Source organism: Trachurus trachurus (assembly GCF_905171665.1).
Source record: "Trachurus trachurus genome assembly, chromosome: 7".
In the NCBI taxonomy this organism is placed as follows: Eukaryota; Metazoa; Chordata; class Actinopteri; order Carangiformes; family Carangidae; genus Trachurus; species Trachurus trachurus.
In genome coordinates, this window is record NC_139901.1 from 29,024,339 (window position 1) to 29,049,401 (window position 25,063).

Sequence of the window (25,063 nt, forward strand, 5' to 3'; positions counted from 1 at the left end):
TCTGTTTGGGGTGAAGCTCTAACTAACCACATCCTTCTCATGGCCTCTTTTGTCTTCTGGCTGTTTAAGTTCAGACTTATTTTAATACCACCTACAGTCTTTGATGACAGACTGTGCCCCAATTTTTTTTTTTTCCAACCACACTTGATACTTCTCAGTAACTCATGTACAGGTTTGTTTTAGCTTATTGTTGCATTGTCCCTTATGGACAAAAGTATCCGTACCATACATAATCTTTATTCTTTATATATACACTATTCACAAAAAGTTATGGATATTTGACAAGAATATCCCTATAAAGAGTTCATGCTACAGTGATATTCTATCATGAAAGCCTTTTAAGTAGAAGGATGCGATGGTAATTTCTTTATCTCAAACAAAAGCTAACAACAGTGGTGGCTATAGCACAACAAAAATCTCAATGTCTCAATAACTTGATCAATTTGATCAAAGTGTTAGAGAACAGCATGTTATTCAATAAGTACTAAAACATTGAACAACTGGACATGTGCATTCAAAAGTTTAGAGAAGGTTACGGTAAACTAAGTTCACCTGTAAAGGTTATAGTGCATTTTAGGTGCAATCTGAAATTTAATCCAAAAGCCAAACATCCCTAACTTTTTGTGAGTAGTGATATATATATATATATATATATATATATTTTCAGACTCAAGGTCCATAGGCAAGACGCACACAACAACTGAGACACAACACATACAATAAAAGAGAATAAAGCTAAAATTATTTGAAATCAAAACTTGAAATTACTGTAAAGTTAAAAAGAGACAACTGTAACAGTGTCTCCAGAACAGCTACTGTTGATGTTGGTCAAACTATTGATACTATTATTTTCTGAGGCATCAAGCCGACACATAAATCTATACATGAGGTTTCTAAGTCCAGCATTAAGGGCGTTTACAAACATTTTGTACGTTATTTCGTATGGTATGCTCCTGCTCTTGTTTAAGACGGTGAAATCAATTCACACCGTGTTCACGTGTCCACATTTAAAGTTCAGTGTAAACTTCCTTGTGACATCTTAGTGATCAGCTGCATTTGAGCGTTACAGATGTTTCCAGTTAGGCACACAGCAGCTTTTTAATCACCATTGGACTGTGGTTTTAACTGGTGTATTATCCCCCTCCCCCCTCTCCCCCCACAGTGTGTTCAGAAGCCAATAATCCAGTCTCAGGAGAGCGCAGGAGGCCTGGAGGGCACGGACGCCAAGGAGCACAAGCTGCAGGACCCGGCTCAGCGGCCCCTCGCCCAGACACCCGACATGTGTCCCGCTGCCCGCAGAGCCAAACGCATGAAGTGTGAGGTGCGTTGTCGAGGAGAACACACTGCTCTATGTGCACACATTGACAGTTTCACACGCATCAGTACAGTAGTTTTTTAGTTTGCCGACGGTTTCACTTCTCTTTTTTTGCTTTTTTTCTGACTCAGGCCGTCTGTGTGAAGACGGAGCCAGGTGAGCCAGGTGACAACAAGCCGAACCTGAGGCGGAGGATGGGCTCTTTTGTTGCCAAGCCAGAACCAGGTCAGACTCCACACGCAGCAGAGAAAACACCCTGAGTCAAAGTGTTTTTACATAAACTGACTGTCATTTATGGTAACATTTGACTTTAAAGCCCCAGTGTGTAACTTATTTGGCTTTTTATTAGCAAAAATCAAATATGTCTTTCATAAATACGTATTTCACTGAAGTGGAATCACACCCGCATACAAATGAAAGCTTTCTCGTACCTTAGAATGAGTTGTTACAAGTCGTTACAAATACATAAGTGGGCGACGCACCGAACCGAGGCGGCCATGTTGCATCGCCATTTTTTACGTTCAGTGGCAGCGTGACCGTAGGTAACCACAGAAACTCAGCGGAGCTGTCGGCTCGGCCTGTTAAAACTGTCACCACTGTGTAGTGTGAGGAAGGACGGAGGCACTGGTGTTGCATTCAGGTGCAGTCAGGCAGACGGCCGTCGGCAAACCAACCGGATGTCATTTTACTCCACGAGAGAAAGACGGTAAAACGTGGGTCAGGTAAATAATACCACATCACCATGACAACATATTGTCAGGCCTGTATTGTTTTGCCTCGTGCTGGCGGACCACTTGTTTACATAGACGCTTGTTTATCCTGTTACATGCAGCGTCTGTTGTCTGTCTGACGTCTGCCCGATTTCACGTGAATGCAACATCAAGAATACGTCCTGATATGCAACCGCACCGCTAGATGGGGGTAATTCCTACATACTATACCTTTAAAGAAAATGAGAGGCAGAAGACAGTCATTTAAAAGAAAGATAGTTGGTTAAAGAAAGGTAATTAGCTAATAGGGTTAATAGATAAATATATAAATAAATGAAAGGACAGCACGAGAGAGGCATAACCAACTTCTGAAAAAAATAATTAAAAAATAAAGTGCCAGGTCATTAAAGTCGGTTCAAAAAGGATTTTATTCAGTGTTTCTTGTCCTGACAGTTGTGACGACACTTATTAACCGTGGTCCTTTTTGTTTTTCCGTGTGTCTTTACAGAAAAAGAGAGAGAGATTCCCATTCCAGTGAAACAGGAACCAGTTGAATTTAAAGAACCAATAATTGAAGCTGACAAAACCAAGTCACGGTACAAGAAGTTCCTCCCTCCTCCAGTTCCTCCAAGTCCAGTAAGTAGAAACCTCGTCTTTGGATGCAATATCACATTTCAGGATCTAAAATTAAAAGTCTGAGCAGTTTTAATGCATCATCTCTCGTCCAAACTCTGCTTTTCCATGAACTGCATTTCCTTCTTCCACTGTTTATCTAAAGTTTATTGCCAATAGAGCTACATTAGTGTCTGCTAATGCTTCCTCTGCAAAAAAAAACACATTATTGAACTAAACTTTCATTACGAGGTAATAACCTACACATAACGTAACCCGGTGCTCGCTCACTGCTCTCAGCATCAGAAATTCTCATTAGGAAGAATTTACAACAAAACACTCAGCTGCCTGTTGTTTATTGGGTAAATCAAGTTAAAACTAATGCAGTCAAATACAACAAACAGCCCCTTCCTTCAGGGAGGTTTTAATGTTTCTAGCATGACATCGTACTGACAGATGTTTTTATTATTCTGACTGCCTCATTTAAATCGATGTGGGTTGGCAAAATAACAGAAACACCACAAGAGTTCAATCTCAAACTGTTTCAACAGAAAACAAACACAGCTTCCCTGACAGAACAGTTTACTGCAAGAAGTTAGACTGCATTATTATTATTATTATATTATTATTATTGGCTAAGTGTACGTAATTAACTGGCAGCTGGGTGCAGGTCAAGTGTTTTCCCAGATCGTTTTCATCACTAACTCCTCCTTTTGTTGTTCCCCAGGTGGATCTGGTTGTGTGTTTGGTGTGCGGCAGCGGGGGAGATGAAGACCGTCTGTTGCTGTGTGACGGCTGTGACGACAGCTATCACACGTTCTGCCTGATCCCCCCTCTGCACGACGTCCCCCGAGGAGACTGGAGGTGCCCCAAGTGTCTGGCTCAGGTGAGGCTGCTGAGCTCCAGAGAGTCTGATTAACGCGATATAGCAAATAGCCTCTGTAATAACGAGCACCGGTGAGGTAGTAAAACCTTTAAAAAAAAACCTGTCTGTCTCATAGTAAAAGTAAACTAAAGGACCGTCTATGCAAATAATCAGGAAACCATGATAACTGTATTTGTTTTATCTGTCATGCAGGAGTGCAGCAAACCTCACGAGGCGTTTGGTTTTGAACAAGCGTACAGAGACTATTCCCTGCGTGCGTTCGGGCAAATGGCTGATGCGTTTAAATCTGATTACTTCAACATGCCGGTTCATGTAAGTGAACAAAGTTTTAAGATAAACCAGTTTGTCTCTTTGAGTGTGTGTGTGTGTGAGTAGTTCAAGTTTGAAAGTGTTTGTGGTTTGTGTTTTTTTTCCCAGATGGTACCGACAGAGCTGGTGGAGAAGGAGTTCTGGCGTCTGGTCGGCGCCATCGACGAGGACGTCACCGTGGAATACGGAGCGGACATCGCGTCCAAGGAGTTCGGGAGCGGGTTCCCCATCCCCAACGGGAAGTTAAAGCTGACCCCGGCCGACGAGGTAAACTGAACGACACCGACTTCAGCAGAGACGTGGGTTTCAGTACAGTTTTAGTGTTGGCCTACAGATTTAACAGAGGCTCCTCTCATCATTACTTTATTTTCAAAATATCGTCACGCTGCTTGTCCTACACTAAAACCTATTTTAAACCGTGTATTTTTTCGAGGGTATTCTGCATAAGTATTAAAGGTTCAGAGGCTGTAGTAGTAGTAGTAGTAGTAGTAGTAGTAGTTTATTCGATCTTTTACACAAAATTATTTACAGTTGAGCATCAATCACAGTCAGTCAATCTTCCATGAAACCATCATTCGTTCAACTAGTTTAAATAGATCGAAAAGGTGTAAGCTGAAGCTATCTAGCTTATAGATGCCTACCCCATTAGATCTCTTCATGATTTCAGAGTCATAGAAAGAAACAAGTATCCAATAATTAACAAATGTAGCCAAAAATAATATAAATAGATAATTAAACAGTATTACAATTGCAATCAGAGTCATAGAAAGAAATAATTATCCAATAATTAACAAGTGTAGCCAAAAAAATGAAAGAAAGAAATAATTTAACAGCATTACAGTTGCAATCAACACCCAATTAATCAATCCTGTTTATAGCTTTCTATCATACTATGTTTTAATCTATTTTTAAATTGTGTTATGTTTTTGCATTGTGTGAGATCCTCTGACAAGCTATTCCACAGTTTTACCCCCGCGCCACAGAAATACACATGCTTTTAGAGCAGAGAAAGCTGCTCAGTTCTAATATAGCCTAAGCCTACCAATTCAGTGTGATTGGCGATTTGATCAATAAGAAATTAAACTGTGGTTTGACAAATTCAAACACATATTTATTAATGCTTTAGTTTAAAGGAGCCACGGTTACCTATAAGATCATGTGTAAGATCATTCAAAGCAAATTCAGTGTCCCAGTTAAAGGCGCTCAGACAGGCGATTTTGAAGTAATCAGAATACATTACTTTACTTGAGTAATACAAATACATTTCAGATTGCATTTTAGGACATGTAATCAGTAATCTGTAGGAGAATACATTTTAGAAGTAACCCTCCCAACACGGCAGGCTGCAGCTGTTTGATTCTGTTTATAAAGATAACTGGCGAGAACAAGTACAGTAATCCCCGTGTTCCTGATCCACTTAACGCCGTCGTCGCTCCTCCTGCAGAAATACCTCAAGTGTGGCTGGAACCTCAACAACCTGGCCATGATGAAGCCGTCTGTCCTGACTCATGTGACCGCCGACATCTGCGGGATGACGCTGCCCTGGCTTTACGTCGGCATGTGCTTCTCCTCCTTCTGCTGGCACATCGAGGATCACTGGAGCTACTCCATCAACTACCTGCACTGGTAACAACACCTGCCGACACTGAAGCTCAGCTGCTGCTTTGGGTTTTTCTGTTGGACAAACTTCCTTTACTCACAGAGTTTAGCAGTTCCTCCAGAAAAAACGCATAATCAGCCAAAGTCCGCACATTTATGCAGGGTCTTTTTTTCAAAAGACACCGCACTTTCACCGCATAAATCACAGATTTACGTGCTAAATGTGCAAAATATGCAGAATTTCATTATCCCCTGCATTTTCGTTGCAAAAAGTCACTCATATCTTTGCAGAAAGTTGAAAAATGTTGCATTTACCTCACACAAGAGCAGCCATTTTCCTCCTGTTGCCGTTATGATGTGACGTGATGATGATGATGATCGGAAAGCTGTAAATGATGAAGTCTGCAAATCAGTCTCGTTTACGATTTTAAGTGCAAAAGGAGAGAGGAGGAGGAGGAGGAGGATGGCGAATGATTGGCCGGTGTTAAAGGCGACGCAATGATAGTTTTAATTTTCACAGTGGACTATCGTAGTTTCATTCAGGAGTTGATGCAACATTTTACAGTTGGAAGATGCACTTTCTTGTTACCAGTTGGTTAAATCATAATAGTTTCAAAAACATTACAGATGTAAGTATATTAGTAGTATGTAAATGTAGATTTACGTTACCGTAAGAGAATGCACTTACTTTAACAGAAGATGTCCGTTTTGTAGGAGCTACCTCTGTAAAACAGGAAGCACACATTTTATTTTGTTGTTTTTAATTTATTCATTTTTACAGAAGTTGTAGCGTTTTTCTTTTCGTAAATCTTGTGAACTTGTTTGACTCATTAACGTTTTGTAAGTTTGAGCCATGTGTTGGAGGAATCACTTTTTTTTTCTTATTCATCAAACATTTTTGCAAATTCCCACAATTTCATTGCATAGAATTGCATAAATATTCTGCATATTCCATCGCATTTTTTAAGAAAACGTGCCGCATAATCAAGGATTTTTGCCTGCAACAATCACAAAAAAACTCCTCCTTTATCTGGAAGGACTGGTTTAGGACCTGAATCTCAGATACAGTAACTGTGTTTCTAATTGTAATATGGTAAATGGTAAATGGTCTGTATTTTATATAGCGCTTTTCCATCGGAAACGATACCCAAAGCGCTTTACAGTATATCATACATCACATTCACCCATTCACACACACATTCACACACTGATGGCGGAAGCTGCCATACAAGGTGCTAACCACGACCCATCAGGAGCAAGGTGGGTAAGGTGTCTTGCCCAAGGACACTACGGCAGCAACCGGGACAGAGCGGGATTCAGTTTTAGATGATTTTCATGATTTTCATGATTTTAGATGATTTTCTACCTTGTCAACTGTTGATATTGTTTTGTTCGTAATTATTGTCAGTGTTTTTAAATGTGCTTGTCAACGCAACGATATTGGAAAATAACCTCAGTGTCCTTTGAGAATAAATAAATAAAGGTTAATATTTTTTGTCTTGAAGGGGGGAGCCCAAAACCTGGTACGGAGCTCCTGGTTTTGCAGCCGAGCAGCTGGAGGAGGTGATGAGGAAACTGGCCCCGGAGCTGTTCGAGTCCCAGCCCGACCTGCTGCACCAGCTGGTCACCATCATGAACCCCAACACCCTGATGGCGCATGGCGTCCCCGTAAGTCCTCAGTTAAAACTTACAGCCATTACGTCCACACGAATACGGATTTGATGAATTTTTCATTGTTTCGGTGTCTCGTCCAGATGTACCCAAATATGTCTAGAAATGATGCCGTGTTTATTACGGCTGTCAGATCGAACTTTGCTATATGAACAGAATTCGAATTATTGTCAAAATGAGAACATTCGAAGGTGAAAACTGATATTTGAACATGTGCCTTTTGCAACAACGCAAATCAACATAGTGCATCGCAACGTTTGGGGTAGTAAACATGTTGGTAAAACAAGCAATTTTGTTGTTGTGCGCGACGTAGAGCTGCAGCTTCAAATTTACGAGCAGAGTTTTTTTAATTGCCCATTTAGTCGGCTGCCACACCACACACACACATTCTTTTTTTTCTTTTTATCGATCGAGCCGCTTGCATGCTGATCACGGATCAACTGCGACCCGTTGCATCGCTACTTATAATATTTCAATTTTCCTATTTTAAAACTTAGGTGTGTTGCAAATATTGCATAGCAGATTTGGTTGGAATGACCTTTAATGGACGCGGGACGTAATAATAAGCTGGTATAGGTGGATATAATGAGCTAAAAAAACAAAAAAAAACATTGAAAATTTGAATATGATTCAAATATTTAACATAAGAAACGTTAGAAATTTGAATATGATTTGGGGGAAAGATTGACAGCCCGAGTGTTTACTGAGATTGTTTTCAAAATGAACAAGAAAAAGATTGTTTGGGTTAAGCTCTGTTTTCGTGTGGATAAGGCCTTAAACAACAAACAAGCAGGTAGTTTTATTTGTTAGTTTTTTTGCCTGGAACATGAATCATCCTCTGTCGTTTCGTTCCGTCTCCTCTGCCTCAGATTTACAGAACAAACCAGTGCGCCGGTGAGTTCGTCATCACCTTCCCCAGAGCGTACCACAGCGGCTTCAACCAGGGCTTCAACTTCGCCGAGGCCGTCAACTTCTGCACCGTGGACTGGGTAGGCATCATTACTTCATTAATGTTGTTCCTAACAACAACAACAACATCCCAGTTGTTAAAGTACATAAAATACTTCCTCACACTAACCTGCAAACAGAGGCAGACAGAAGTAATGTTGAAGTATCAGTTCAGTCTGAATTATTTATGATTTTACAACATTATATTCAAAACAGTTGATAGTTTAAGTGATGATCAAACAAAACATGTTATTTTACTACTTTTATGTTATGTGTAGGGACTACAGATGGAAATTAGCTGGGAGCTAAATCTGGTGCAACCATCTTTTCATTTTTTCCTTTAAATGATTAAAGCAGATATCAGCTTCACGGCCGTTTCGGCTAATGCTGCGTTCAAGGCAGGCTTTTGAAACCGTAAGTTACAGCTTCAAGTCACAACTACGACTTGGTAGCGTTCCAGGTAACCCGTAGCTCGTGTTTTTACCATCCTGTTGTCTGTGAAAGTTCCCTATAACGGCCACTCGTAACTTCCGACCCGTGAACTCGTACCAGATCGAACTGGTATGACTTCACAGGAAGGAAAAACACAAAGTACGAGTTTCTTTGAACGCACCATGAGTTAGCAGCCCCCGCCCTTGTCAGGCATCAATTGGTCCTCGTGCTACGTCACCACATTCACGTGCATCCCTTGGCTGCACACACAGCCCTTCATGCCGTTCTCTCTCCTCATTGGATAACACTTGTATCCCACAAGGAAAATTTTCTCCTCGGGTTACAGCAGAGCAGAGTGACGGAGAGACTCGTGTTTAGGCTGAAATACTTCATGTAAGTGATTGCTGACGGAAAATAGGACTATTTAGGACTTATATTAACAAAAACATTCCACTGATATCTGCTTTAATGTAATTGCACAGTCTCCCTTATTAAACTAATAAACTAAACTAAACTATTATTATTATATTCAGATTAACTTTCATCTTCAGAGTGTTTTCTTTTACCGATATTTTTCGGCACTCATCATGAAATGGAGGGAAGTGAACACCATCACAGTTTATTTTAAATACAGGGTAAAATATCCACATTTCAGTAGCTGAAACCATTAAATTTAACTCAGTTATTACAATAGTTGTGGCACTGTATCTGGTTGCCTGTGTTTTATTTTTTGTGGGTGTGGCCTGACATGAGTTGTTGTCCTTTTCTTTCTCTCCTCCTCTCTGTGACACCAGATGCCTCTGGGCAGACAGTGCGTCGACCACTATCGTCTGCTGCACCGATACAACGTGTTCTCCCACGACGAGATGGTGTGCAACATGGCGTCCAAGGCGGACACACTGGACGTGGTCCTGGCCTCGGCCGTCCACAAGGACTTGGTCGTCATGATCCGAGAGGAGCAGGGGATGAGAGAGAAAGTGAAGAAAATGGTGAAGACTGGCCTCATTAACATTAATATTTTGTTAGTACACGGCATAAATACATACAGGTCTTTGATGAAAATGTAATTTATACAGAGTAAAGACATTAATAATAACAATAATAATGTCATTTTGTGGCTTTGTAGATATCTAATACTGCAGGTTTTACAACACTTACAATGTTGTTGTTTTTTAACAATATCTTTATTCAGTTTTCATTTTATAAAAAGACAAACAAGAACAAATAACAACAGAGAAGTGTGCAAAATGATACAGAAGTGTGCAAACATACATCACACACTTGCTTCTTGTGTCACGCCTTCAGGGGGTTTTACATTGCAAAGTGGCAAAGTACGATAACCTCCAGGATGACGAGCGGCAGTGTGCCAAGTGCAGGACCACCTGCTACCTGTCGGCCCTCACCTGTTCCTGCAGCCCCGGCATGCTGGTGTGTCTCCACCACATCCACGACCTCTGCTCCTGCTCCGTCAACAACTACACACTGAAGTAGGTTCCAGCAGAGACGCTGTTGAGACAAGCTGTCGTGTGCAGAGATCTGGGGCCGTGTTTATCAAGCTTCTTAGAATAACTCCTAAAAACACTAAGTGTAAAAAAAAGGAGTGACAGCACTGTGTGCCAAATTTATAGGAATGACAAATCGCTGAAGGAAATCCTTATCTAAGAATATAGAAATATCTTAGAAATATCTCAGTGAACAGTTAAATGGCCAATTGGAGTGTATATTCAACCATATCTTGACAAAAATCTACAAAATATATACCGTACATTAGAAATGAAATAAAAAATAAATGTTTCCTAATCTTTCCAATTCATTAATTCAGCATTACATTGTTGGTGAGATGACGTCACTTATTAAATCTGTGAAACGATATAATTTGATGAACTGCTCGTCATCAAACAAAGCCAGAAGGTCTTTCAGTGCCGTCTCCTACAGGCAACTCCTAACCACTAAGGGCACCTCTGGATGTCTCTTAAAGACCCCCTCCCATGAAAATCGTGTTTTTCGTGCTTTTCACATGTTCCTGTGGCATTTTTCTTGTGTTAGAGCACATATCAGCAGAAAAGGAAGTGCAAAATTGCATTTCTGAGTTTTTCTGCCTTCAAACTGCTGTGAACCAATGGCAGACTCAAACTGGCCGTTTCAGGGAGACTGGAGCTGACGTGTCACAGCTCCAGGGGAGGGCACTAGTGCTACAAGCTCCCGCCCCGCTCTGCATCTGGCTCAGAGGTGAACGGCTTGGCAGCTCGGTGTAGCTGTCAAGGTATAACAGGTATAGCTCACCTGGTAGAGCAGCTTGCACCGTGAGCAAGGACTATGCTCCAGTCTGGGATCGAATCCCAGTGTGGAGTTTTATGCTAAACGCGCTGAATCTGTATTTGTACAATGTCCAGCTGTCAGCAAGTGGGGGGTGGGGTGCGAGGGGGTGGCTGGGCGGGTGCAGAGCAGCGCAGTCTCCGCCCACCCTCCAGAGGTGCATTGCTAATGAGCTGCTGGTGCTGTGCAGAAGGAGAGCCCTGGGAAATGGCACAGGTTTTGTGATTTTGGCTAAAAACTTCATAATCACAATTTAAAGACCAATGAGAATGTTTTAAAATAACCAAAAAGGGTCGCGGGAGGGGGACTTTAAACATCTGGGGGAGTAAGAGTGACTCTAATAAATAAATAAATAAATAAATAGCTTTTATTCTTAAGTTTGAAAGTAGGACAACATTTCTCAAATTCTCAGCACTTAATACTAAAATGTCACTCTGAGGCGCAGATAAAAACAGCCCCAGATCACAAGATGCATGAACCTCATGAAAAACATATGTTTCATACCTACAGTAAGCCTCAGATTTGTGTTTCTTATCACCGCTCTGTGTGTGTCCTGTTTGTGTTGTTTACTCCTGCAGTTACAGATACACACTGGACGAGCTGTTCCCCATGATGACTGCTGTGCAGCACCGAGCCCAGCTCTACGATGAATGGGCCTCCCGGGTGACAGAGACTCTAGAGGCCAAGCTGGAGAAGAAGAAAGGTAAGCAGCAGCAGCAGCAGCAGCAGCAGGAGGAGCAAACAGGAAAACAAACCATCAAAGACATCAGCGGTTTTACACACTCAAGCCAAATAACTCGTCTCCTAAAATTAGTGCTTCATCTGCCAACAACATTTTTTTGTGGAACTAATTCTCCCTACTAAATCTACCAACACTGTAGGATGAATCTCAGTGATGCTGCACATCCTCAGCCTGATGTCGTGGTGCGTTTAGGTGCTGGTGTTGTTAGTTAGTTAGTTAGTTAGTTAGTTAGTTAGTTAGTTAGTTAAAGTTTATTTCGGACATGTTAAAAGAAATAAAACATAATACAGTAATGGACAGACATAACAAATAAATATTTTGCAAAGACAACACATGAACAAAAATAAAATAATTGAAAATAAAGATTTTTTTTTTTTTTTAAGGAGTGGGAAGAAGTAAAACTTATTTACTCCCACCCCTTATTCATGAATTAGCCATCAAGCTTTCTTGTCATTATAATCTATACAATAAGTTAATTTATGAGTTTATCTAGTTGGATTTATTCTAATATATTATCACTAATCTTTATCTCTCTAATATATAAGTATATACATATATCGATTTATTCTAACATACTATCACTAATCTCTCTTATGACTTTATATAGTCATATACATATAAAGACATATACAAACACATATACAAAGTCAAACTGAACAAACAACCAGGGCTTCCCACACAGGTAGCAACACAGGCACCGCACGAGCAGCGTCCGAGCAAGCTTGTTGAAGCTGAAACTGTTCTGCACTCAAATCATTCTAAAGCAGCAATCACAAGAACTAACCGTCACATTTATGAGAAGTTTTTACCAGCTTCCTGTTCAGGGGAAGCTTGATGGGGAATTAAAAATGATTGTCAAACATCACAGCTTACGACGCTCTGCTCTGCCATCAGCACCTGAACGCGCCACCGGGGACGGATTCACAATCCACTTGTAATAATTTGCTTTTATTACAAGGCCAAAGCGATTCGCTGTCAGCTTAACCAGAGTGTTCTTGTGTAAAAAGAGACTGGAAGCAGATGAAAACATCTCTTTTCTCTCTGTTGGTTGTTCAGCACAGCCTGTTTTTTTATACATAAATAAATAGCACTTAATACTGATTGAGTTTTGATAAAATGTGAAAATGAACTATAAAGAATCGGCTCAAGGCTGCATGGAGATCTTAAAAATTACCTCACCTCCTCCTCCTCCACGAATTGGGAAATGTTCATCACTAATGTCCGTTAATCACAGTGGGGTTTAGTGAGCTGTGCAGAATTAGTGTTCCTGTTACAAAACACTGTGACCAACAAGCTGATAAACAACTGGACGCACTAAGTCATCGGTTGCTCAACAGAGTGTCGGGCTGTTTACACTGTGAGTCTTTGCACAACTCCAACAAAAAACCTGCTCTGGTTCTTGCATTGCTGCACCCCCATTTCATCTATCCATCCCTGACAGTTTCTTTTTTTTTTGCACACTAGCACTTTATTACACTGTATTATACTTGGTTTCGTTGTGTTCTCAACCCATCCTAGCACAACTCCATCAAGAAACCCTGTTCTGGTCTTTGCATTGTTGCATCTCCATCCATTTCATCCATCGTAAACAGCCCATCTCACCTAAATTTATTAAATTGCACTATACTTCCTGTTTTTTGTTTCTTTTTTTTTGTTTCTTCGTTTGTCTCTTTGTTTTTTATAGTAGTGTCATGTTAACTGTCTCTCTTTGTAGTTTTATTATCTGTTGGTTTCTGTTTTGATACGTTCCAATTTGTGTACCGATTTTCTGTGTTTCTTGTGTTTTTCCTGTCTTTATGAATTATGTTGTTATGTCCTTGTTGTTCATTTTAATGGCTTTTAACACCTTGCCAGGAGGACTACAGTCTGAAAACTTTTACATTTTATTATGTTCATTAATGTGCACTGTCCTCCTTAAATAAATAAATAGAATAATAGTGTGACACTCTCTCTCTCTCTCTCTGCTCAGGTCTGCCGGTCTTCCGCTCCCTTCTCAGCGAATCGGAGGTCAGGTTGTTCCCCGACAACGACCTGCTGCGTCGGCTACGTCTGGTCACTCAGGACGCAGAGAAGTGTTCGTCGGTGGCGCAGCAGCTGTTGAACGGCAAGAGGCAGACCAGGTAGAGTTCACACACACACACACACACACACACACTGCCACATCAGTGCTGGTGTAGAGATCACAACGCCGTCTTCTAGGGATCAGGACTGAGTTCAGTACATTTATTGGTACCAACCGTATCGATTCACGTGAAGTCAAACGGTTCCACATTTCATCACATTGCATCAGTGAGAGTGGATATGGGAGTGTCTGTCTGACGTGAATATTCAAGCCCCCTCAACCTCTCTCTCTCTCTCTGTCAGTATACAGTTAAGCCTGAACAGTCTCCTTACATATATATATACAGGTAAAAGCCAGTGAATTAGAATATTTTGAAAAACTTGATTTATTTCAGTAATTGCATTCAAAAGGTGTAACTTGTACATTATATTTATTCATTGCACACAGACTGATGCATTCAAATGTTTATTTCATTTAATTTTGATGATTTGAAGTGGCAACAAATGAAAATCCAAAATTCCGTGTGTCACAAAATTAGAATATTACTTAAGGCTAATACAAAAAAGGGATTTTTAGAAATGTTGGCCAACTGAAAAGTATGAAAATGAAAAATATGAGCATGTACAATACTCAATACTTGGTTGGAGCTCCTTTTGCCTCAATTACTGCGTTAATGCGGCGTGGCATGGAGTCGATGAGTTTCTGGCACTGCTCAGGTGTTATGAGAGCCCAGGTTGCTCTGATAGTGGCCTTCAACTCTTCTGCGTTTTTGGGTCTGGCATTCTGCATCTTCCTTTTCACAATACCCCACAGATTTTCTATGGGGCTAAGGTCAGGGGAGTTGGCTGGCCAATTTAGAACAGAAATACCATGGTCCGTAAACCAGGCACGGGTAGATTTTGCGCTGTGTGCAGGCGCCAAGTCCTGTTGGAACTTGAAATCTCCATCTCCATAGAGCAGGTCAGCAGCAGGAAGCATGAAGTGCTCTAAAACTTGCTGGTATACGGCTGCGTTGACCCTGGATCTCAGGAAAGTGTAAAGTGTAAAGTAAAGTGTAAAGTTTCCACCATCAGTGATGGTTTGGGGTGCCATGTCATCTGCTGGTGTCGGTCCACTCTGTTTCCTGAGATCCAGGGTCAACGCAGCCGTATACCAGCAAGTTTTAGAGCACTTCATGCTTCCTGCTGCTGACCTGCTCTATGGAGATGGAGATTTCAAGTTCCAACAGGACTTGGCGCCTGCACACAGCGCAAAATCTACCCGTGCCTGGTTTACGGACCATGGTATTTCTGTTCTAAATTGGCCAGCCAACTCCCCTGACCTTAGCCCCATAGAAAATCTGTGGGGTATTGTGAAAAGGAAGATGCAGAATGCCAGACCCAAAAACGCAGAAGAGTTGAAGGCCACTATCAGAGCAACCTGGGCTCTCATAACACCTGAGCAGTGCCAGAAACTCATCGACTCCATGCCACGCCGCATTAACGCAGTAATTGAGGCAAAAGGAGCTCCAACCAAGTATTGAGTATTGTACATGCTCATATTTTTCATTTTCATACTTTTCAGTTGGCCAACATTTCTAAAAATCCCTTTTTTGTATTAGCCTTAAGTAATATTCTAATTTTGTGACACACGGAATTTTGGATTTTCATTTGTTGCCACTTCAAATCATCAAAATTAAATGAAATAAACATTTGAATGCATCAGTCTGTGTGCAATGAATAAATATAATGTACAAGTTACACCTTTTGAATGCAATTACTGAAATAAATCAAGTTTTTCAAAATATTCTAATTCACTGGCTTTTACCTGTATATCTGCCTTATACAGCTGTGATATAATTTTTTTTTTTTTTTAATGTAGGACATTCAACAATCACAATATACCTTAAGTACATGCAAAAAATGTGAAATGACCTGTTTTAGGAAGTTCAATAGTAAATCCAATTGTGTTATATTTGATTGGTTTAGTCTGTGACCCGTTTTAAGGAATATTTATTTCATTAGTAGTTTAATTTGAAGCTGAAATTGCAGTTTAAATTACTTTATATGGCTTAATCATGTTGTTTTTTTCAAACCCACCCTGTGAAAATGTTAGTTCAGTCCAGACATTATTATACTATTTAACTTAAACATGTTTTCTTCATTGTCTGCAGAGTTTCAATCCTTCAGACAAGACGATAGTCTCATAAACTAATTGATTTTTTTTCACTAAATGACTATTCGATTATTCGAAAATCATTGCCCAACTCTAAAACATAAAACACTCTTAAAGGCTGAGGAGTTGTTGATGTTTCAGAAGTATTGACTATTTGTTTATGGACAAAATAACTTAAATTATCACACATACACACAAAAAGTACTGGAAGCAGGTAGCATTGTGAACCTGTCCCTACTGTCTTCACATTAGCAGGGTTCCCACGCGTCCTTGAATATCTGGAAAACCTGGAAAATGGTTGACCAATTTTCCAGTCATGGAAAACACATGGAAAATTAGAAAAAAAGTCAAATGTCCTGGAAAAGCTTGAGTTGTCTGAAAAATGATTTATCACATCATGACATCAGCTAGCAGAGCTCTATTTGACTTTTTCAGACCCTGCTAAGGATTTTGTTTCCCCCCAAAAAAACAAAAAAAACATGTTTGTGCTATTCTGTGATAAATTTGTCATAATTTCTTTGCATTTAAGAGATTATTTCATAAATTAGAGCCATAGACTGCACATCTTTAAATCAGATTTCTGGGAGAGAGAATGAGAGAGAGGAATAAACACAGAAACAAACTGATTACATTTACAAAATAAGGTCCCATTGACGAAAAGAACATTTCTCCAAAGCTTGAATGGGACAGGGGATGAATCGGTGTACGGCGTAAAAACTAATGTCCGTCAGACTGGAGCAGCTGAAAATGTCCTGGAAAACGATTTCAAGAAAAGAGTGGGAGCCCTGATTAGTTGTCAGTAAATAGTTTTAGTGCCTAAGTTAATGAGGTTCATTACTGTGTCTCCTCCTCCTCCAGGTATCGGTGTGGCAGTGGGAAGTCACGGAGCCAGTTGACTGTGGAGGAGCTGAGTTCGTTCGTGCGGCAGCTGTACAACCTGTGCTGCAGTCTCCCTCAGGCGCCGCTGTTGAAGGTAGCGGACAAAGAAACACACGTCCTCTGATCTGTTATTACAGTAAAACTACACTCGCTTTAATTAAAGCTGCACAAACGCTGAGTTTTTCATCATCAGGGCTGTCACGACCCGGAGACATTATAGACGTATTTGACATCATGACTCAAAACAACGCACAGAAAAAAACCTCTTAGTTACTCCACAGGTGCCTGAAACGGAGCGTGATTAGACTAATTGGACTGGAGCAACTTTCTGCATACATTTACATATTAATGAAGTCATTTATAATTCCACTGAAATCGCTGCAACGGCAACACGTTAGGTTAATGAGCTCAAATTGATACAAAGTCAACATGTGTGTGTGAAATATCTTTTGCAAACTAATGACCTGATTGGTTCAATTAGGAGAAAACTGGATTTCATTTACTAGTTTATTTGAAACGTGACTCCGCATATTCATGAACATACAAAAAAAAACGATTATTTGATTGGATTGGATTAGATTCTGATGAGACAACGATGTGAGTGTTGACTCAGCGACCGCGTCAGTTCTGCTCATGAAAAGTCACAATAAAGTTTATTTAAAGACGCGGGCTAACCCTTTAAACAACGTCCACAAAAAAATAAGAGGAAATGAAATTGCAGTCGACAGCAAAATTCAGTTTCACTGTAGTTTAATATCACATCATCATCTAAAACAGCTCACTACAGTTTGTAAAGGTGCTTGCTTAAAGGGATACTTCACCCAAAATCGATAATCCACCAGTCATCTACTCACCGTCATGCCAAGGAAGGGTTTGGAGAACTTTAATTCAGAGTCATCAAAACGCTTTAGGAGTTCCAGGGGGGGTCCGGCTGGCAACGGATTTTCATATAATGGCGATGGATAGAGTTCACTTTTGAAACGTCCAAAACACACACTATGAAACATCCAGATACCTCCATACTGTTCGTCTGTACTGACCCAAGTGTCCTGAAGCCGCCACATGGAAAAGTTGTTCAGAAAAAACTTATTTGATCTCTGTTTTTAGCCTTGTTGTAGCAGTAGCTCCCAGTGATTTGCTGCGTGAGATTTGCTGCGAGATGTTCTTCCATGTTCATATCAAACATCCAGTGGTTTACAACAACGACGAACATCTTTCAGCAAATCTCGCGCATGTGCACAAACATCAACAGCCACTGGGAGCTACTGCTACAACAAGGATAAAAACACAGATCAGATAAATTTTTTCTGAACAACTTCTTCATGTGGCGGCTTCAGGACACTTGGGTCAGTACAGACGAGCAGTATGGAGGTATCTGGATGTTTCATAGTGTGTGTTTTGGACGATTCAAAAGTGAACTCTATCCACCGCCATTATATGAAAACCCGTTCCCAGCCGGACCCCCCCTGGAACTCCTAAAGCGTTTTGATGACTCAGGAAGTTCTCCAAACCTTCCTTGGCATGACGGGGAGTAGAAAACTGGTGAAGTATCCCTTTAACCTTTCTATCGACACAGAAATCACTGAACTTGTCTGTGTGTTTGCGTCGATCTTGTCCGTCAGGAGCTGTTGAATCGCATCGAGGACTTCCAGCAGCACAGCGAGAAGGTCCTGCTGGACGAGGTGCCCAGCGTGGCCGAGATCCAGAGCCTGCTGGACGTCAGCTTCGACTTCGACGTGGAGCTGCCCGAGCTGCCGCGGCTCCGCGTGCGGCTGGAGCAGGCGCGCTGGCTGGAGGCGGTGCAGCAGGCGAGCGCGCAGCACGCCACGCTGACGCTGGAGACGATGCGGCGGCTCATCGACCAGGGCGTCGGCCTGTCGCCTCACTGCTCCGTGGAGAAGGCCATGGCGCGGCTGCAGGAGCTGCTCACCGTGTCCGAGCACTGGGAGGACAAGGCCAGCAGCCTCCTCAAAGCCAGGTGAGATCCACGCCCGCTGATCCACGATGAGGAGGATTTAGCCTTTAAAGGGATAGTTCAGCATTTTGGCAAATTCACCTATTGTCATAATCCCTATAGTAATAGCAGCAGGTTCATTACCTTTAATTATTGGTGCTCTATTACTATCAAGATGCCCCACGAGAAGCTGCTCCAAAGATATGAAATGGTATCAGTGCCTCTGTGTGTCGATTTATAAAAGTTATAGGTAGACGAAAAGTGAGATATTTCTATTTTCTTATAATAACATGAAATATTTAGGGTAAAATAATGCATGATGCACATCCTCTGTGTGTGTGTCCAGGTGCAAAGCAAAAAGCAAATGAGGTGAAAGAGGAAAAAATTTATGCACACTGATGAATACTCCCAAAAGATTTAATAGAGGTCAATGTTTCGGTCTGTTTAAGATCGACATTGAATATTTACACAGCTAACAGCTATATTTAGCGTGTCAAAAATTATTTAAATAATTAGCGCGGGCGTTTGCGAATGTTTGTTTGACATTGCCTAGGAGATCTGTGTCAAATCTTGCAAGAGTGTGTTGTTCAGACAGAGACAGGTCTTGAACAAACTTCATTTTCTCCTGATGTGACCGTCTGAAAATTGACATTCTAATGTTGAAATGTTCAGCAGAGATGTGGCTTGTGAAACACAAGTCCAATATTTACTAAGGAATCGACCATAAACTGTGTTCACGTTCACTCCTCTCATTGGAGTCAATAGACTCAAGACCTGCTGCTAGTCTCCTAAAGGGGCGGGGCCTTAGAAAAGCCCACATGACACAGATACAGGAAGTTGACTCGTCATGGCTGCGTCTTGGTTTCTAAACCGTCTTCGGTACAGGTTCCTCATCAAACTCATCAAATACACAATCCAACAACTCCAAAACGCTCTGGTGGACAAGTTGTGACCTGCACATTCACTACGCTATGAGATAATCACGTATAATTACGTAACATTATGACACATGAAGCAAATACTCGGAACTACTTACATGATTATCTCATAGCGTGGTGAATGTGCAGGTCACAACTTGTCCACCAGAGCGTTGTGGAGTTGTTGGATTGTGTATTTGATGAGTTTGATGAGGGACAGGGGACCTGTACCGTTCACTGAGCAGCTCACGTCTCTGCCCCGCCGATCTCAGAACAACATGCACCGATAATTAAAGGTAACAAACCTACTGCTGCTGTGACTATGGTGATTATGGTGAGAGGAGAATTTGCCAAAAGGTTGAACTATCCCTTTAAACCACAAGGTCATATAAAAATCATCCAAAACATCAACAGGAACTGAAGAAGGCTTTAATCATCTGAAGACAAACCTTCTTCTCCTTCTTCATGTCATTTTAAGCTTGAAACTCTGTCCAGGTGTTTTTGCACTGACTGAATGTAACTTTATATGTAACACACAGGTCAGTGCTCCTGATTTTGCTTCGTTTTAATTACAGCTAGTGCAAAAAGCCGCTGCTAGAATATTCAACAAGATCAACAAAAAGTGAGCATCATGTTTAGTTCTGCCCTCATTCCATTGGTTCTCAGTGCTGTTCAGTATTAACTGTCACACGTGCTTTTCAGAAGGCTTTTAATGGCATGGCTGTCAGGAATGTGCATCTCCTCTTCTCCATTGTCAAGAGAAAACTTAACTAATTTCCAGCCAGGAGTTCTCTTCCTTCACCATGCTTTAGTTTTACTCTGCAGAACATCTTGAGATCTTTAGGTCATGTTCAGTGTCGAGGCTTTAAAAACATTTACTCTTCTCTGAGCAGGAAGTGTTCAACAACATTTAGAAAAGTGTTTCCACTGAGGCTGTGTGAAGAAAAGAAAAAAATACAGGGACAGCCCTTTGTTACAGATGTATAGGTCTTGTGTCTTGTGTGTTATCAGCTGCAGTTTGTCATTTGTGTCTCGCTGCCCACCAGACCTCCACACTCCATAGAGACGCTGAGCGCTGCTGCGGAGAAGGCGTCCGGCATCCCGGCCCACCTCCCCAACTGTCTGCTGCTGAAGGACTCCATCAGAAAGGCCCAGGAGTGGCTGCAGGAAGCCGAGGAGCTGCAGGTCAGGACGCTCACTCTGCTTCAATCGAACTTTATTAAGCATTTAAAGTTATTTGTAGAGCACCTTTTATACAAAAAAGTATCCTTTACATCAGTGGTTCTCAAAGGTTTTTACATCAAGGACCCCTAAATTGACACAAATTAGACCACGGACCCCCATTGGACAAAATTTTGAAGCAAATGCCAGAAATACAAAAATATTTGTTCTGAGCCTAAAGAATGTGACATTTTTAGTCAATTTTTGGAAATATTATAGAGAAATTTCTGGAAAAAGTGGTACAATTTCTCTAAAAACATTTAAAAATTCTAGAAAAAGTGGTGAAAATTGACACTCAACAATTTACAATTTGCAGTGGGGAAAACACTAGAGAGCCAGCAAGCTCATATTTTATGCTTTATTTTAGTCTAGTTTTTATTTTATTGTATATATTTTTTTCTCTCTTTTTCCTGTACTTTCTTTTATTCATTGTTTCTTGCTTTTAATTGTATCTTTTAACTTTTTTGTTTTGTTTCGTTTGCTTGTTTTCCCGTTTACAATTCTTACTGTTAAATGTTTTGTTTTTTATGAACAGCACATTGAGTTTCCCCTTGGTATGAAATGAGCTATATAGATAAAGCTGCCTTGCATAGTGAGTGGATAAAAACTAAGATAACGTAAGTAAAGGGCATAGAATAAATACATATACAGTATATAATAAATAGATAATACAAAGGAACGAGATGGCAATATTGCATACAATTAAAGTTCAGTAAAGCTCTATTAAGGCAATAAAAGCAGAATAACTAACTAAAAACTGACCGAGGGAGATAAATATCAGTGCATCGGTGTGATTCTCTAAACTCTAAAACGATCTGCTGACTTCAGGGCGGCGGCTGCGTCCTGATGGCGGACAGCCTCTCCGACATGGTGCTGCGGGGACAAGCCATCCAGGTCCACCTGGAGCCTCTGGACCGGCTCGAGTCTCTAATGGTGGAAGTCCAGGAGTGGAAACAATCTGCAGCTACGACGTTCCTCCAGAAAGACTCGACTCTGACTCTACTGGAGGTAAAACAAATCCCACAAAGTTTGAAAGTTTGAACATTAAAATAAAAACCTCAGAGCTGTCGTTGTTCAGCTGCATCGTGTCCCAGTTCTGTCCCTGCTCCTTTTTGGACTTTAATCTGCACTGGAAATGTTCTGTTCTTCTGCAGACACATTTCTAGTAAAGATTGGAGCCGTTCCACCAACATTTGTCTTGTTTTACTAAAACATTGAATACACGTTGACATTTAGACGTGGGAATGTGCAGAAGAAACCATCTCTCTTCTTACCTTTTTGGCTTTTTTCCCTCTCTAACTTCTTGTCTCACTAATTACAAACATTGTGTATGTGCTAAGATCAGGAAATGTATCATTGAATATATTTACTCAAATAGTCTAAGACCAATAAATAGTCTTTAGTCGACCTGTGTAAAGATCACAGCAGAGAGATGAGCTGGTTCTGTTTGTGTAAAAGACGTCTCACGGTTATTTTGTCCGTTGTAGGTTCTGTGCCCACGATGTGAAGTTGGAGCTTTACCTTCTCCGAAGAGGAAAGCCAAGAAAGGGAAAGAGTCGCCGAAAAGCAACAAGAAGAAAACCCTGAGGCTCAACACGCTCGGCGAAGTGGAGAAAGCGCTTTCAGAGACCAAGGACTCTACCTCGGCTGTGAGTGTTGTCGCTCCAACAGTGAAGATGCACACACACAGAGACGTTCAAACACAATGAACAACACACAGATGGACAACAACATTAAAAGAACCTTATTGTAGGGATGAAATACGATTAAAAAAGTAATATATTAATAAATATGAAGCATGAAAGAGTAAAGTGCAGACGCAAAGTGCATGTGTAGATATAAATAGCCTGAAATATAAACAAATAAACATATGAGCACCAGGCAATTATAAACCTTAAAAGGATAGTTCAACATTTTGGCCCATTGCCATAATCCCTATAGTCATAGCAGTGGGTTCGTTACCTTTAATTGTCAGTGCAAGCTATTTTTAGAACGGCGGAGCAGAGAATTCTTGGTTTCCCTCATCAAACTCATCAAATACACAATCCAACAACTCCAAAACGCTCTGGTGGACAAGTTGTGACCTGCACATTCACCACGCTATGAGATAATAACAGAACGTTACGAGACAGAGTTGTTTTAGAGGGAAATTCATGCAAAACCGCTGATGCGTGTTGCCTTCAGGGGCAGTTTTTCATCAAGCAGTCTCTGCATTTCCCTCTAAAACAACTCTGTCTGGTAACGTTCTGTTATTATCTCATAGCGTGGTGAATGTGCAGGTCACAACTTGTCCACCAGAGCGTTGTGGAGTTGTTGGATTGTGTATTTGATGAGTTTGATGAGAAACCAAGAAATCCCATTAGCCTCCGTAGCGTAGCTCTGAGCAGCTCATGGCTCTGCCGTTCTAAAAATAGCTTGCACCGACAATTAAAGGGACAACGAGGAGTTTTGGAAAAGCGAAGCGTTTTCACACTACATTTATGAGCCTCCGCGCGCCGTGAAATTCTTCGACCGGCGCAAGACAGACTCATGTTTTCATTCATCAAGAATTAAAGTCAGAGGTTCGAAGACGATCAGATACCGTCGTAGAGACTCGCCACGAAACCGAAAGTAATTCAAGGCAAGGCAAGGCATCTTTATTTATATAGCGCATTTCATACCAAGGCAACTCAATGTGCTTTACATAAAGACAAAACATTAATAAAAGAAGCATAAGACAGAATAAAAACAAACACTAAAAACAGAGTTAAAAGCAAGAGCAAATAAAAGTAAAATAAAATAAAATAGATACAGTTTTAAGTTCTCAGCTATAAGCACGTAAAAAGAGAAATGTTTTTAAACATTAAAAAGATAAAGTAAAGAAATGCTGGTCGGCTCGACCAGCATTTCCATCACCACTAATAATAACAAAATAACGATGGAGACAAAACGATATATTTATCGAAAATGGGCCCATTAACAAGTGTGGGTAACGTAGATTCATCCACATTAACGTGAGACTTTTTTATAACCAAATAGAAACTCCTCGTTGTCCCTTTAAAGGTAACAAACCTACAGCTATGACTATAGGGATTATGGCAATGGGCCAATTCGCCAAAATGTTGAACTATCCCTTTAAAACTCTTAAAATCTCAAAATGGAAGAAGCTTTCCTGAACTCTTGCCTCTGTACGGTTTCTTTGTCTGTTCCTCATCTGTTCCTCCCCTCGACCCCAGATGGCGACTCTGGAGGAGCTGCGTGTTCGGGAGATGGAGACGTTCTCGAACCTGCGGGCGGCGAACGAGTCGAAGCTGCTTCCCACGGCCGACTGCATGGACCTGCGGGTGTGCGTGTGCCAGAAGGCGCCGATGGGAGCGATGCTGCAGTGCGAGCTCTGCCGCGACGCCTTCCACAGCGTGTGCGTCAGGGACACGTCGGACTCTCTGTGCGAGACGACGCGGCCGTGGCTCTGTCCGTCCTGCCGGCGGTCGGAGAAGCCGCCGCTGGGCCGAGCCGTGTCGCTGCTGGCGGCGCTGCGGCGCGTCGGCGTGCGGCTGCCCGAGGGCGACGCGCTGCGCCACCTGGTGGAGCGGACGCTGAGCTGGCAGCAGCGGACGCAGCAGCTGCCACAGACCTGCAGCCTCCCGGAGCTCGAGGAGCGGCCGGGAACGCCGCCCACGCTCACCTGCTGGGTGCCCGGCAACCACGACCCTCAGAACGACGCTCAGGTAGACGCTTTCTTTCTTTCTTTTTCTGTCTTTCTTTCTTTCTTTCTTTCTTTCTTTCGTTCTTTCTTTCTTTTTCTGTCTTTTTCTTTCTCTCTTTGTTTTTCTTTCTTTCTTTCTTTGTTTTTCTTTCTTTCTTTCATTGTCTTTCTTTATTTTTCTGTCTTTCTTTCATTGTCTTTCTTTATTTTTCTGTCATTTTTCTTTCTGTCTTTTTCTTTCTTTCTTTGTTTTTCTTTTGTTCTTTCTTTATTTTTCTGTCTTTCTTTCATTGTCTTTCTTTATTTTTCTGTCTTTCTTTCTGTCTGTCTTTCTTTTTCTGTCATTTTTCTTTCTTAGTCTTTTTTCTGTCTTTCTTTCTGTCTTTTTCTTTCTTTCTGTGTTTTTCTTTTGTTCTTTCTTTATTTTTATGTCTTTCTTTCTTTGTTTTTCTTTTGTTCTTTCTTTATTTTTATGTCTCTCTGTCTGTCTTTCTTTCTCTCTCTCTGTCTGTCTTTCTTTCTTTTTCTGTCTTTCTTTCTGTCTCTCTGTCTTTCTTTCTTTCTTTTTCTGTCATTTTTCTTTCTTTGTCTTTTTTCGTTCTTTCTTTTTTTCTTTCTTTCTTTCTTTCTTTCTCTCTTTCTTTCTGTATG

The 25,063-nt window shown here is 41.1% G+C and overlaps 1 protein-coding gene across 4 annotated transcripts in view; it reads left to right on the forward strand.

Annotated features, from left to right (window-relative positions):
• The window catches only part of kdm5bb (lysine demethylase 5Bb), a 34,282-nt gene that overhangs the window by 3,701 nt on the left and 5,518 nt on the right, over window positions 1-25,063 (forward strand). For 2 of the 4 annotated variants that reach the window (XM_083974894.1, XM_083974896.1), the window contains 19 exons: window positions 1,163-1,321; window positions 1,447-1,540; window positions 2,534-2,661; window positions 3,365-3,523; window positions 3,716-3,835; window positions 3,941-4,099; window positions 5,277-5,458; window positions 6,937-7,099; window positions 7,972-8,091; window positions 9,277-9,471; window positions 9,788-9,969; window positions 11,377-11,501; window positions 13,510-13,660; window positions 16,615-16,729; window positions 18,258-18,613; window positions 20,553-20,691; window positions 21,556-21,735; window positions 22,215-22,376; window positions 23,943-24,434. In XM_083974894.1, coding sequence (XP_083831020.1) covers window positions 1,163-1,321; window positions 1,447-1,540; window positions 2,534-2,661; window positions 3,365-3,523; window positions 3,716-3,835; window positions 3,941-4,099; window positions 5,277-5,458; window positions 6,937-7,099; window positions 7,972-8,091; window positions 9,277-9,471; window positions 9,788-9,969; window positions 11,377-11,501; window positions 13,510-13,660; window positions 16,615-16,729; window positions 18,258-18,613; window positions 20,553-20,691; window positions 21,556-21,735; window positions 22,215-22,376; window positions 23,943-24,434 — 3,381 coding nt within the window. The remainder of the gene's footprint in view (window positions 1-1,162; window positions 1,322-1,446; window positions 1,541-2,533; window positions 2,662-3,364; window positions 3,524-3,715; window positions 3,836-3,940; window positions 4,100-5,276; window positions 5,459-6,936; window positions 7,100-7,971; window positions 8,092-9,276; window positions 9,472-9,787; window positions 9,970-11,376; window positions 11,502-13,509; window positions 13,661-16,614; window positions 16,730-18,257; window positions 18,614-20,552; window positions 20,692-21,555; window positions 21,736-22,214; window positions 22,377-23,942; window positions 24,435-25,063) is intronic. The other 2 variants (XM_083974895.1, XM_083974897.1) reach the window with 1 other exon arrangement.